This window comes from Pochonia chlamydosporia, chromosome 2 (genome assembly GCF_001653235.2).
Source record: "Pochonia chlamydosporia 170 chromosome 2, whole genome shotgun sequence".
NCBI classification, from domain to species: Eukaryota; Fungi; Ascomycota; class Sordariomycetes; order Hypocreales; family Clavicipitaceae; genus Pochonia; species Pochonia chlamydosporia.
This window is the reverse complement of record NC_035791.1, coordinates 1,047,002-1,061,638: the sequence shown is the minus strand read 5'-3', so window position 1 is coordinate 1,061,638 and position 14,637 is coordinate 1,047,002. Positions and strand designations below refer to the sequence as shown.

The 14,637-nt window shown below is 47.9% G+C and overlaps 3 protein-coding genes across 3 annotated transcripts; 2 read left to right on the top strand and 1 right to left on the bottom strand.

The window, feature by feature from the left end:
- Positions 1–6,033: 6,033 nt before the first annotated feature.
- VFPPC_13276 (p-loop containing nucleoside triphosphate hydrolase protein) lies at positions 6,034–7,037 on the top strand (the record flags this gene model as incomplete). Its single annotated transcript, XM_018291053.1, has 2 exons — positions 6,034–6,229; positions 6,280–7,037. 2 exons carry the CDS (start codon positions 6,034–6,036, stop codon positions 7,035–7,037), a joined length of 954 nt encoding a protein of 317 aa, XP_018146431.1.
- A 2,521-nt stretch (positions 7,038–9,558) lies between these two features.
- VFPPC_02448 (acetylcholinesterase precursor) lies at positions 9,559–11,333 on the top strand (the record flags this gene model as incomplete). Its single annotated transcript, XM_018282095.1, has 3 exons — positions 9,559–10,057; positions 10,127–10,212; positions 10,263–11,333. The coding sequence occupies 3 exons, from the start codon at positions 9,559–9,561 to the stop codon at positions 11,331–11,333; spliced, it is 1,656 nt and encodes a 551-aa protein (XP_018146429.1).
- A 30-nt stretch (positions 11,334–11,363) lies between these two features.
- Positions 11,364–13,547, bottom strand: VFPPC_02447 (C6 transcription factor; the record flags this gene model as incomplete). Its single annotated transcript, XM_018282094.1, has 4 exons — positions 11,364–11,708; positions 11,764–12,061; positions 12,114–12,534; positions 12,590–13,547. The coding sequence occupies 4 exons, from the start codon at positions 13,545–13,547 to the stop codon at positions 11,364–11,366; spliced, it is 2,022 nt and encodes a 673-aa protein (XP_018146428.1).
- Between the last annotated feature and the right edge of the window lie 1,090 nt (positions 13,548–14,637).

Sequence of the window (14,637 nt, the reverse complement as noted above, 5' to 3'; positions counted from 1 at the left end):
GATCATTACGCAATCTTGACCCGAGTTTATAGCCTAAACTAGTCTTCTCCCTGTTCGTAAGTGACTTTCATTTACCATTTTGGGCTACGAGAACAAAATTCCATATTTTGACAAGAAAAAAAAAAAATGAAACGAAATGAAAACCAAGAGAAGGAGTTAATGGGTAAGACAGGATTGTGAAATTGGTATGAGTACGGTGAAGCGCGGCCCGTGTCGCCTCGGCAAGCAAGCCTCGATCCGTAGACATCGCACAATAGATTGCGGAACATGCCGTAGTGCAGCATGTGAATTACATTATGTTGGGCTCAGGAAAAACATATTAATGTGCGAATAATCTGGAGACTACCTGAGAGAAGATGACCCCGTCATGTTACACTTGAGACAAACTGAGTTGCTACTCTGTGGTATAAAGGCGGCTACACCAGCACCAAAAGGTCGACGATCTAGAGACATCTGATATAGCCGCCATTAAATATCGAATATCTAGCAAGTATTATCCATCTTCAATTGAAAACTAGGCTGATTTGCTGTGTATTCATTAGGGTGGAAATGCCCTTACCGATAGCCTGAGCCAATCTGACACACCGCTCATTTCCAATTATCTTACTGCGCTCTGTACAAAGTGTTGCTAGTAATATTTCGAGTCACAATCCACTGGCTTGCCAACCATCCAGGGCTAAAATTGCCGCTGCCTCCTCCTTGTACGAGTTCTCGCTCAACGCCATCTTGGGTGGTCGTTTCATGGCCAATATGGTTATTATACACGGCTGCACACATGCATAGACGTTCGCACTTGATCAGGACTAGTTCCTCGAATGAATCTGACCAACTGCCTTGCAGGGATCCGAGTTTTATTGCTGGAATCTATGCATCTGGAAATGAGAGATACAACAAGCTGACCCCTTTATGTCGGCGCTTTTAAAGTGTGTGTTCGACAGTTCTCACATTACTTGTCAAATGAGCTAATACTGTACTGAAAATGTGGTGAGATCTAGCTTGCATGTTGAACACGCTCTGCGTTAAGTGAACCGCACTCCAGTTTGGGTTCGGTAGCATTCATCATTCGCCTCATCGTCCTCGCTGCGGGGAAAGAAATAAGTTCATCTCTCGACTCAAACAAATAAGCTTCAGAACTTCATAAGCTTTGCGATGAACTTTTGTAATACCGCCAATGCGGCTCATTTCGAGCAAGAGCAGCCTTCAGATGTTGAACAACTGACATCGGTACCAAGTACACTTGTGGTACGAGGAGTGGCTTCCTTTATCAAGAAGGTCGTGGAATGACATCCAGTGGCTCTGTTGCCCTCTTTTTCGATGCATCTTATGGCACGAGGGATGCCTCCTTGTTGAGACATGTCTTGGAATGGTCATCACCGTAGGTTCAAATACTGGAGAAGTGAGCTTCAGCTAAGTGATACTGGATCTGGCTTTAACCCGATTCCCGGGAAAATGTACCCATTCGTGATCTTGGCCAAAGCAGGGGCTCCTAAGACTGGTGGTGATTTACACAAGCCTGGGAGGAATTGACTGTCTAGCCTCATCGCAAATCGAGACACTACAAAGGGTCAAATATATTCAGTCAGTTTTAAAGCCTGGTTTACCTGAGATATCACTGGCCGTGTTTTCAGAAGTACTAAGCCCAGATCTCCCAATGCGAGACATGTCGACCGAGACTGATGAAGGAAGCGCAATTCCTATTGCTGGTACTGAAACTACAACGACAATACTGAAAGTCGTTACGGATCAGATTCTCGCCAATTCAATCGTATACGAGAAACTTTAGAATGAGCCTCTGGCGAATACGTCCGACCTTGGGGTAGTCCGTATCTGGGAGGAACTTGAGGAACCATGCTGCTCTTTAGCCCTCATTCACGAAGCACTTCGTTCGTCTCATGATGTTTCCCAAGTCTTTCTTGAATGGCCGCGCCAAATGACTTGAAGGATGGAGACCGGTGGATCCATCACAAGCACCGGGTTCTATTCAACAAAACATAAGCATACTCTCACCAGCAATATGCACTATCGGGACGTCGGTGGTTGTCATGCATTCGGAGTCGGCCGTAATTCCGAACCCCTTTGAGTATGTCCCAGAGAGATGGCTCAAAGCACAGAAGACTAGCGTGACATACAGTAAATACGACACATGGAGCTGTACAAGACAGACTATCGGCTTTTGACTACGACCATTATGAGCTAATTGGGCAGCCAAGGCGAGGAAGCAAGGGAGTACAATTACAAATGGTTGATACATAAGTCGGGCCTCGTACTTCAGGTGAGTCAAGCGTGGAGCCCAACAAATTATTGACTCCAAGTGTGATAGATTTAAGGTCCATATGCGAACTGTGGCAAGTAGCACGGCTCGGAACTAGAAGGAGTTGGATTATTGTCACTGCCTTTCGTTCAGGCTTACAGATCTCCTCGTGTGACCACAATTGACAACTTGATTAAACAATTGTTCGCCCAAAGATGAATGATGCGGAATAGAGAGGCCGAATATTCCATGGCCTTGGTAGAGAACACAGCGAGAACACTGGGGGCAGTCTTCACCTTATATCGATAGCATACTAGAACAGAAAACCTCATGATGCCTATCGCAGTAGCATTCTCTCGGCCGAGAGATATTCACCTCTTGCTGCGCTTCTATATAATAACTAAAGATGTGAGACAGGTTTGAAAAGTCCCCGGTACAAGACTTTGTGGGCTGGCTGCCTTATTTCTCTGAGAGATTAACTACCAGAATGGGGCACACCGGTTCTTTTTCTCTAGAACTCGAGACAATCTAACCTCAGTCGCTCATCACATGGTACAGATATCGGCGAGTTTTACTTTTTGTGCAACCGCATTTCCTCGCACGGTTGAAGGTATGGATCACAGACGCGTCGGTAGCGACATTACTGCGACACTGGTAACACATAGTGACTGATGGGCTCCCAGCAAAGTCCAATTACATCTCTGCGTTGACCCTTTAGTATGTCACTGCAACATCAAATTACGTGAGATCCGTGCAAGTTATTTTGTACACTAGATGTTCAGAAGAAGCGCTCCGTACGCTGTAGATATTGTACAATATAATTGCCAGTAGATCGGTCGTCCATGTCTCTGGAAAAGATTCCCAATTTTCCATGTCTGGGTAAATTTATCTTGCCTTTTGAGTGATATGGAGACCAAATCTGTCCCTGGTACACACGATGCGCTTTGGTGGAATGGCTCGCTCTTCCTGCCGTTCGTTGTCTCTTTGGCTCCAACTATATCGATCGCCACTGGGCTACTGATGCTGAGCGTGTGTTGGCTATGGAGGGTTTATCAACAGATCCGGCCATCGGTGAGCACCAAAGAATTGCTGACATTCGAAAGCCTACGCGCTTCAAGTTCGCCTCACCCTGTCAAGTCGGCAATCTTGAGAATGGTAGACGAGGATGGCGCGAGTAGCTGGCCACCTGCTTCGGATCATGAGAATTGGCCATTTGTTCTGCGGCCCTATAAACACATCTACCTTGAGACGGCACCCATGCTACCAACTGCGAGTATCTCCTTGGATGACGACGTGAATCAGAGCCGACGACTTCGATATAGACAGCGTATGCAACGATTATTGCTCGAGCATATCGACTTAAAGGACACGGTGAGGCTTCTTGATCAGGTGGAGTCTGGTTGCTGGGATGCCATGAACAAGGAAGCATATAATGGCTTTTACTCTTGCATCGCTAGCTTGCGGCACGCATACAGGTAGCCTTATCTAAAGGAAACTCATCCACGGAGTACAGTGATCTGATACTTAAATAGGTGGGCTTTGAATCCGATTATCAAGGCGGCGCAAAGAGAGCAGGTAGTGATTATGCCTGATGAGCTCGAGGTACCGTGGCAGTACCTGCGACGACATTTCGATATATCATCAGACGGCGGGAACATATTTTCGAACGTTATCAACAACTTCAATTCACGAGGAGAGCTGGTGTACAAGATAACAGCTGGCTTGCGAAGTGATATCAGCAAGACGGAATATATATTTGCACGTTGCTTCTTCGACACAGAACTGCTGGTTAGACGCTCTCAGTGTATTATGTGGGAACATGTTCAAGAAGACTATCTTGAAGTACTGACAGCATCCAGGGTGTCCCCATTTACATCTCCATGGTTAGAGCAACGATGACTTTCGACAACCACGACATACCTGCATGTCTAGCTCATGTACAAGAGGTGGCCACGCAACTTCAAAACCTATTTCGAAACTTTTACACACGAATTCATTCCTCAAAAATGGCACACTATATATGGGCGCGATACATCCAGGGCGTGTATGGATGGGACGCTGGGTCTGCCGAAGGTGAAGTATTGGACCTATTCCACGGGCTCTCGGGGAGTCAACTTCCCATCATTCAAGCCGTCGATGCATTCCTGGGGATAGAGCGGTTGTTATCAGAAGTGTCTATGCATAGGCATATTTCCAAAAACCAACGACAATTTTTGCAGTGCCTCAGTGAACACTGCATACGGAGCAGACTTGGAGATGGGGAGGAACATTGCGCCTTACGGGACGCTTTTGAGGCAATCGTGAAACAGATGCGTGTAAGTTTTAAGCTGCGGCTTTTAAGATCGTTGACAAACCTGTTTAGATCTTTCGGGCTGCTCATAAAACGCGCGCGATGCCGTATATTGAGGCCCCTGCAAAGGAGCGATATCCGATGACTGCAGGAGTTTCACTGGGAGAAATGAACGATGTCGGCCCGGAAATGTGGCAGCCCATATATGATATGTTGGATGTGAGATTGAAACAGACTGTGTAGTATAGAAACTGAAGGAAAGTGACGATATTTACACAAAAGAAGCTGGGATTTAGAGAACGTTCGCGAGAAAGCAGTGTACATATGAGAACATCGGCTAGGTTGGCAATGAATGCTTATGTAGTATCCTTTTCGTCGAAAATTTGCAATCAACCTCTCTGGGCCAACAGGTTTACGCACGAAAGTGTGCCTCTCGTGTATGGCGTTTATTTTTTGGATGATAGGACGCATGCAATAAAGGGTTGCGTATATATGACAAAAGAGTGTGTCGTCAAAACAAGGCCAACGCCAAAGTCAGCCGCAATAATGACAAAATTTCTCAGCTAGTTTATTTGAGTTGGTTTGGATGTCTTAGCCCCTCCATTGTGTAACCATCTTGCAAAGTCTGGACCTTCAACTGCTTCCGGGACCCCAGCCATCTTCTGCATCTCTCAGCTCACATGCATGACTCTAACGCTGGATACATCCTTAACATCACTGGATTCGCACACCAGAGGCCACACAGTCATACAGTCCTTGCCATTGTTGAGTAGAAACAACACACGCTAGGGGATAGTAAAAGTGCTCCCGGGGCATACTCAGAAAGGAGACTACGGAATACGTGAAGAATACCCGGTCCCAATACGGCCGGACTTTGAGGAATGTCAAATATTGTGACCTACATGTACGTGACAGATTTCGGTGTACTTTCACCAGAGTCCTACTTTATGTTGACGGATCACCTGCATCACCGCCCAATACATAAATACTGCATTATGAGGCTGCGGCATGTAAACGCCGCAAAGGAAAAGACCCCCCTCAGGATGCAGCTAATTTTCGTTAGCCAATAGCCCAAGGTGATAGGTATGTGATCGTGATTGCGAGCTATTGGGGATTTCCTGGTCAAGTAGCAAGCCGTCACCAGGCCATCCCAACTTTGAGCCCACTGGTTTGTATGAGCGGAGCTATGCAGGTATTTAAGCAACAACTTGTCAATTCTCTTTTTTTTTTCCTCCAAATTTTCCTGCTGTTCTATCTAGTGTATCTGTTTGTCTATCAACTACCATACCTCCTTCCTGTTGAGAGAACGCCGGGTGATTGCCCTTCGCACATTCACTGCGTCCTTGGGAAGTCACATTCACATATCTGGGTCTCATTATATAGTCCCGACCTCACCGTTTCTTAGCTGCTTAGCACTTTCATCAGACATAATACACAACATTGTTTCTCAATTTATCCCTTGCTCCATTGCATCCTCCCCATATTTTCCATCATGGTGAAAGTCATTGAAGCCGCAGTTAACTGGGGAATAGGGAAGCTTTGGACTCCCAAATCAGGTGATGAGCCTCCGAAATTCACTGAGAAGTCAATCCTGATTGCCGTCATGGGAATGACTGGGGCAGGAAAGACAACTTTCATCAGCAAGACTACAGGCGTGGAAATGGAGATTGGCCATGGTCTGAAGTCATGTAAGTACAGTGACATACCCATGTGCATCGAGCCACGCTGACCTGCAAAGGCACCAAAGAAGTCCAGATCGCAAGCATTACCCTGGACGGACGAGACGTGCATCTCATTGACACCCCGGGCTTTGATGACACTGAGCTTGACGACACTGATATCCTCATCAGAATTGCCAACTACATGACGACATCTGTTCGGTTATCAGGTATCATATACTTATACCCCATGACTGCTCGCCGAGTTGGCGGAGTAGCGGCGAAGAACCTGACCATGTTTCGGAACTTGGTTGGTGACAGTAACATGAGAAACGTGAAGCTGGTAACGACCATGTGGGATGACATCACAGCCGAACAAGGTGAAAGTCGCCTTGAAGAGCTCACCCGCGACTTCTGGGGCGTAATGACTGCGGCTGGAGCACAAGTGGATAGGTGCAATGAGGCGGCCAAAGATGGCCATCGCATCATCCGGTCTATTATGAATACATCGCCTGTGACCCTGCAGTTGCAAAGCGAGATGCAACAAGGTCTTCGTCTGGAAGAGACGGCTGCTGGAAAGATCGTGCGAGGTCAATTGGAGGAACTTGAAGCAAAGTATGCAAGAGACGTAGGCGAGCTTCGCAAGAAGCTTGATGATGCTACTACGCATGGGGAGTTATTGGCAGCCGTACGAATGGAGTACGAGCACAAGTTGCGTAAGCAGCAGGAAGCGGCAGACCAAAAGGTAAAGCTGCATGAAATAGATATTAAGAATTTGAAGGAGAAGGTCGAAGATCTCGAGAAGAAGAGCAAGGAAGGAGGATGTTGCATAATGTAAATGGGTTGGACTTGGATGGAGTTCTCATCGCCTTTTCCTTCAGGTTGCAGCGATGAGTAGCCTGGACTTAGCACTATTTAGGACGATCTACTAGTATTTGAATTAAAGTACTTCGATACGTAGTTCGCCGTGTTCAAACTTCCTTCCATGTTGTGGGATGGCGTCTGGAGGAAATATAGGCAGAGATGCAATCTATCCCCATTCAGCGAGTTATACCTTCTTTAGGTGTCGAAAGATGCCTAACTGTTTGCGTCAAGGGCGATCTTGGGCGGGAAGTGCGTTCAGTTTACAAACGAAGTCGACGCTCAATGACGTTTGGGGGAACGGTTGACTGCGCCCAAAAGCATGGAGACGGATGGATAACCCAGGGCTGAATTATCAACAATGGGGAAGCTCAACCGTGCGCTAATTGACGATTGCCCAGATCGAGAGAGCTAGCAGGGGCCAATTTCTCCGTTCGAAGCTGGCGATATTTCTCCTACCCTTGCAAAACCACCAACATTAGCGTCACTAAGCCCCGTTACAATGGAGACAGAAGCCTCACTTCTCTTGAGCTAGCGTGTAATGCTGTGAGGGACTTCGAATATAAAGCGATTCCGCGACATTAGTCCCCGGTAGTAAATCTTCTCAGATCAAGTTGAGTTCTGCCAACGTCTATCGCCCAGTGGCAGACTGCCACAGGCAGTTCTCACAGAGAACCTGAGCCAACCACCATTTCTTGAAAAAGACGCTCCATTGAATCTCTTTACAGCTCAGAAGCAAGCGACATGTCGTCTCATCAGAAACCAAAGTCTGGCGCGCTTGGCCCGCGAATCATTCTCTTCGCCAACCTCATCGCCCTGGCGGCCTATGGCGCCGTCACACCACATCAAATGTCCAAGGTCACACCAGAATGCGTGGCGATTGGCATCACAGGTCTAGCCATGGCTGTTCAGACATATGTGACATTAGCCAGGTATCTGTGCCTACCATATGCCGCATGGGTTGTCATTAGCCTTGACACGCTTTGCGCGATGGGTTGGATTGCGGTCATTGCTATGCTGTCGTATTGGGATCTCAATATTGTCTATTCGCCTCGCGACGGCGACCCAAAGGAGTGGTTCGAGTGCCAGAACTCTCGCACCTGGGACCAAGTTTTGACCAGTGACGGTAATGGACACTGGATTCATATTGCGTGGTGTGAGGTAGAGGTGCATGGGAGTCAGCGACTGATTGGCAACGGAGCGGCGCGACAGCAACTCCATGTGTTGATTGGGTTATGCTCCGTGTCATTACTTTTTACGGGATTTATTATTTGGTGGACGATAAAAAGAGCTTCTCAGCTTGGGTTGATGACGCGTCGAAAAATTACGGCTGTTGAAAAGGCGTGACAGCACTGGGCTGACTTGGAGGATCGGCTCTAGAGCAGACTACGACATTGAATGTTGTTTAGTTGCTTGTATTATTACTGCTGGTATAGAAGTTTATAGACTTGCAAATATACTGTTGAGAATATGAAGACCACTCAGACATGTACGCCGGTAGGCCATTCTCGCGCTTTCCGTGAATAAAACAGGGCATGGGCCAAAATGAAATACAGACCTGCAACCAGAGACCCAAGGAGCTGTGGCAAACCCACAATGGACCATAAGCGGCTGTGTAATGACCTCATTGAGCGACATTCACAGCCGGAGATGGCTCACCGAGGCGGCGCCGCGGTGTACAGTCACTGCCGACGCTTACGTCCAACCATCATTCCGTTGCAAAAAGATGCTGGCGTCGCATCTTTCATGATGACGGTAACAGTCTGCTTCTAACGCTTTTCAGAGGTCAAAAGCCATGATTTGTCATATTTGAAGTATTCTGTGGTTTGTTGAGCTATTAGTTGGCGTCCGGCTGTTGGCGGCGGTGAAGGAAAGAGACCAGACCAGACCAGACGTAACTTAATTAAAGACTGCATGTGGAGAGATAGGTGAAGGATGTTGCCTTACAGGATTTGTACTTAGGGCAAATCATCTTAGGGTGTATCAAAAAGTGAGGCATCACACTCGACGTCAATGCACCATACCTTGGCACTGGGCGGCTCATATCAGATTGCAACCTTAAACGGCACAAATAGAAGAATATGATTCATGTCACATCATTTCGATTGATCAGAAGCAGCCATCCCGCCTCACCCGCCCCCTGCTAGTGTATCTGGGCGCCACAAACAACCCGATCTGGCAATGGGGATTGCGAGATTTGCAGAACATTGAATGCCCTCGACCGTCCATTGGCTAATGCACCGCGGAAAGTTCTATAGCACTTCCACCGTTTGCATGACTCAGAATCCCGGATATACTCTTCGAAACTTGCAGACAATTCAAGTCCATAGGCCCATATTCCTGCATCTTGTCTTCCCATCGCCGTTGGAGCTAACCATGTTTGACCAATTCCGGACGAGCTGTGTTATAAAGCCGACGTACCAGCCGCTTTCTAGAGGATCGGTACTTGTCATTAACAGCCCGTTTTAGCTGTAACAACTAACTTTGGCTCATGGAAAATGAATTGGTTACAATCCAGCAAAGTATTGGCCACTTTACTCATTGTTGGCAACTTTGTGGGCCATGCCTACGCCTCCAACATAACCGCCCTACCTGTCATCGACCTAGGCTACGAGATATACCAAGCTTCATCCTTCAATACCACCAGTGACTATTACACATTTTCTAATATCCGCTATGCTGCACCACCGGTAGGCGATTTGAGGTTTGCCGCACCACAGCCCCCGTCGATAAACCGTTCAAGCGTGCAGACTGGCTTTCCCGATCGCATCTGCTATCAAGCTCTTCCCAAATGGTTGAGAATTTCGCCCCAATTTACAGCACGTTATCTAAACGGCGAAAGCGAGTTCAATTCATCTTCGTTCAACGCATCTGCTTCGCAGCCAGATCCTCGCGAGACTGAGGATTGCCTCTTCCTAGACGTCTCTGTTCCCAAGGCCGTGCTTGACGCGAGTAAGGGTTACGGCGCACCTGTGCTGGTCTGGATTCACGGTGGTGGTACGTTAGCATTTGCAGGTCACCAAATAGAAGTAAAAACTTGAAGACTGATTTATTGTTCTTCAACAGGATATACGGTTGGTTCCAAGACTGATTCAGGGAACCCAGCGGGCCTGATTCGACTAAGCGAAAATAGTACTGAATCAGGAGTAATAGTATGTCATGAAATCCCAACGTGAGATATGTGATAGACTTACTTGAGTAGTTTGTTTCCATAAACTACCGCCTCGGGGCCTTTGGATTCCTGCCCGGGCCAACAGTCCAGGCCAATGGAACTACGAACGCCGGACTGTACGACCAGCGCATGGCCCTAGAATGGATACAAAGCAACATTGCAAAATTTGGGGGCGACCCAAAACGCGTCACTGTCATAGGTGAATCTGCAGGAGCCGGTTCCATTCTTCATCAAGTTATGGCATTTGGCGGCAAGACCGCGCCGTTTGCGCAGGCCATTCCTCAGTCTCCAGCGTTTTACCCCATGGTATCAAATAGATACAAAGAGGGTATTCTGTCTACATTTCTCAACTACGCAAACGCGTCAAGTATACAAAATGCACGCAGCCTGCCAGCGGCTATACTACAAGCCGCGAACCTTCGTCAAGTTGAGGAGTCTAAATACGGCCTATTCACGTTTGGAGCAGAAATCGATGGCAATTTTATTCCAGGGCCGCCGGCAGAACTGCTTCAACAGGGACGATTTGATAAGAATGTTCGATTGATGATTGGACATAATGCAGATGAGGGCCTGTTATTCACAAGCCCGTTCTTGAAGAATGAGTTGGATTTGCAGCAGTCAGTGGTCAATTGGCTGCCTACTTTGAAGAGTGCACCAGAGACGGTAGATTATCTGCTAAACAACTTATATCGAGGCGAAAATGGAACAACCGGACCCAGAAACTACATCGATCGTATGGCAAAGTTCATTGGCGACGCTTACTTTGCTTGTAACGCCTTCTTCCTGGCCAAAGCATATCAGGATACATCGTACGCATACCAATTCTCCGTTCCACCGGCGTTGCATGGCGACGATTTGAGGTATACTTTCTACAACGGTCCGTCACATCTAGTGTCTTCGCCGGAAACAGCATTGAAGATGCAGCAGTACATCATCAACTTTGCCGCACATGGCCACCCAAATGGCCCTGGTCTGCCTACATTCGGGACATTTGGCAACGAGGGCAGAACATTGGTGCTGAATTCTACGGAAGTTTATGAAGTATTTGACAAGAGTATGGCGGTGAGATGCCCATGGTGGGAAAGGGGGCTCTATTTCTAAATAATGTATATCTGGGCTTTACATCGTCAATCAACCTCCATCAGTACGCATCCACTCAAACGTATCCAACAGCTGGAAATTAAAATCCGGCTGCGGAAATACTCCCCAATCCATACTGTCAATAATATCTTCTCCCCCAGAGGTAGAATTCAGATGATGGTCCAGAATTCGTTGGATGACAGTCTTCGCGTCAGCGCATAACGCTCCGTTCGGTGCACAAGGTCGCACCCAGTCAAGGAAGCCAATTAACAAACTCAGCTGTTGAACGATGCTCGACCGCGTGAGTTCGGCATTTTTGTGATGCGTTCCGCTGAAGGTGGGATATAATAGCTCCTGACAGAGAATACCACCTCCTGGGGCTCCGTAGGCCATGACCTGGCAATGTCATGGTTAGCAAGGTATGGTTGCGTGGAGAGTAAAGTCCACTTACAAGCCATTCGTAGTTTCTTAGCATAGACAGGTCAGAGAATCGGTCTTTGTGAATCCACAGCTTCAATGTGAGAATGACCATCTCGAAGCTTGTCACTAGCAAGTCTCCGTCGTCTAGATGACCGTGTCGGAGGAGTAGGCGCTCGGCAAAGAAGATGTTCTGTAGGTAGTCTAGGTGGGTGATGATTTTGAGATACACTAGCTTCGGATCGGATGCCATGTCATCAACCTCGTTGGGGTTGTAGACCAACCCTGATGGAAATTGGGATGATGTAGCGCAGGCCCTTTCTTTGATGTTTCTACGGTGTGTTAGTCCAACGGCGTTATGACTAGGACTGCCGATTTGCTCACAGTAGCTGATCGATTGTCACATAGACGCCCTTTCCCAACGCAACCTCGGTGAGCTCGTCGCGAATAAACGAGATGATGGACCGCGCTCTCATCATGGTAGATGGGTATAGGCGACCTTCGGTATTCCACCCCTCTTCGTCCAACGAATAGAATGCCTTTAATAGGGTGGCCTCATCAGCGGCCAAGTCCTCATCCTTGATATCAAGTGGTAGCGGTGTCGAATAATAGCGCCTGCTAATCAGAGGCGGTCGGCCGGTGAACGCAACGCCCAGTTTGTCCCCGGAAAACACCATGGCAGCGAGCCGCCGTTTATTCTCAGAGCATAAGGTCGGTATGTAGGTAGGCCCATTCTCTAGTACATGCAGCCCCATGTACGTCAGCATAGCGACAGATACACCGTGCGGTGCATGAGACGACATTTCTGGCGTGGAAAGTCGGTTAGCAGTGATGGGATCAAGGGCTCGACTTGAACATACCGGCATCGCCGTCGATAACTGAACACAGGGTCGCGAACCGCTTCCAAAGGTCGAGAAGCAAATCGTTTGCTTCAGTGAAATGCCGCGCCAACTGTATACAATTCTCCAAGCAGGTTCTTGCCGTCTCCATGGACTCCTTGCCCTCTGTGATGAACTGCAAGATGGGATTGCGCATGGCGTCCATGACATTCGAAATACGGGCTAAATTCGCCCACAGCAAGCCGATGGACTCCCACCTGAGATTCTTGCCGCAAAACTGGTCCAGCCATTCCTGGGAGTTGACACATTCGTCGTACATCGGGCGTCTGGTGTTGCTGCACAAGATCTCTGACATGGCTGCAAGGCCGGCGTTTCCTTGAGCCAGAATGTCACCAAAGTTGACCTGCAACGACTGCATAATCCTCCCTACTGCAATATCTGCCCAGCCTCTTGCTTCGCCTGAGGTACCACTGTAGACCATTTGCTCATTTGACTGACCGGGTAAGCATCGCAACACGACGAGACATGTCTCCCGTAGCGGCACGGGCAGTTGGCCAAAAGATATGGTGACCTCGTTCTGCTCAGTTCCAGACGGTTTGGGGCTTCCCACATGTGTTGAGCCTAGTAGAAGAGCAAGAGCCGATTCGGTTTCTTCAAAAATACTAGTGGAACTGGTGAAACCAAAGAATCCGGGGCTGGGACTCGATGAGGTCAAGTTGGGTGGCCGTGGAGGAAGGACTGGGTTTGTTGCTGGCCCTGAACTTGCGCCCGTCGCTGCATGAGGGGAATCATCTGTCGGAGTTGTTGAAGATGTTGATATCTCAGGATACCGGCACTGATCGCTCTGTCGCCGCTTGCGACATCGGTTACAGATTGGCCGCTGGTGATCACAAGCGACCTTCCGAGCGCGACATGGAGTACAGGCCACGGGTCGGCCGTTACGGCGCGAGAGAAGCGGCCGTCCAACTTCTCCAGACATTATGCTTGTGTTTACGGAGAGTTTTGTCTCCGTTGAGTTGCTTACTGCAACTTCGGACTGTACTTGTTGGCAGTTGACAATGTGAGAGTCTCGGAATCCGAGTCTCACCTGTTGTGGCGTGATCCAGGCAAGCAAGGTTAGTTTAGTGATGACGACACAGCAGTCTCAATGACAGAACGCGCCATAATTGGCAAAGACCGACGCTGCTGTCATGTTGTTAATTCAGATTTATATCAGTTTAATGCAAAGCGACAAAATGGTACACGAGACTCAATAATTTTCTTATCGCGCGCCGATGTTCGGGTGAGTCAGGATAACATATTAGCCACAATGCCCCAGACAAATCTGATTCCAAATGGGGTATTAGTAAATCTAGGTTTTCGTATCTCGCGTTACGTCTAAGTGAGCATCTTTATCGACCAATTAGGTGACATTTAGCGGCTTTTTGTCACGGTGCTTAGTGTCGTGATCTTATAAATGTTCCCGGCATAGTGACCAACGTCTGCCAAGCTGTGTCAGTGGAATGATGGTTTCGGCACCAACGGTTATTGACCTGGTCACTCTTTTATTACTTTCTACCTCCCCTACTCATTTGTAGACGGCTTACATTGAGAATCATTTGAGTATGCACAGTCACGACATAAGACTCTGACTCACTCCAGTCGACCATCGTCAAACTCCATCGGTAGCGAAGCAAAATGAGAAGTGGCAACTTCTGTAACAGGGCCATTGACACAAGATGAATAAAAATTTCTCATGGTATTATCCTGGCTCGAACTGACTTGCCAGCAGATATACCTTCTTTGTTGTAATTAGCCACGTGGGCCCGTGTATACAGCCATGGCTGACAAGTGGCTTCACCAGCTTTTTACAAATGCGGCCCAAATACGGTTCTTGCATCTTCGTGACGCCAAATTAGCTGGTTGTGCGGAGTAGGGTTTCTCTAAGCTTCGTCCTTGGCCAGACATTCTCCCGTGCGGCATTCCCAGCACCATCGTCAAGTTACACCGTTTCAAAATGGCGCAGTCAATCAAAAAGGCTATTATTCTAGGCGTAAGTTGAACTTTGTTTTCTGCCCGCTATGTATGAA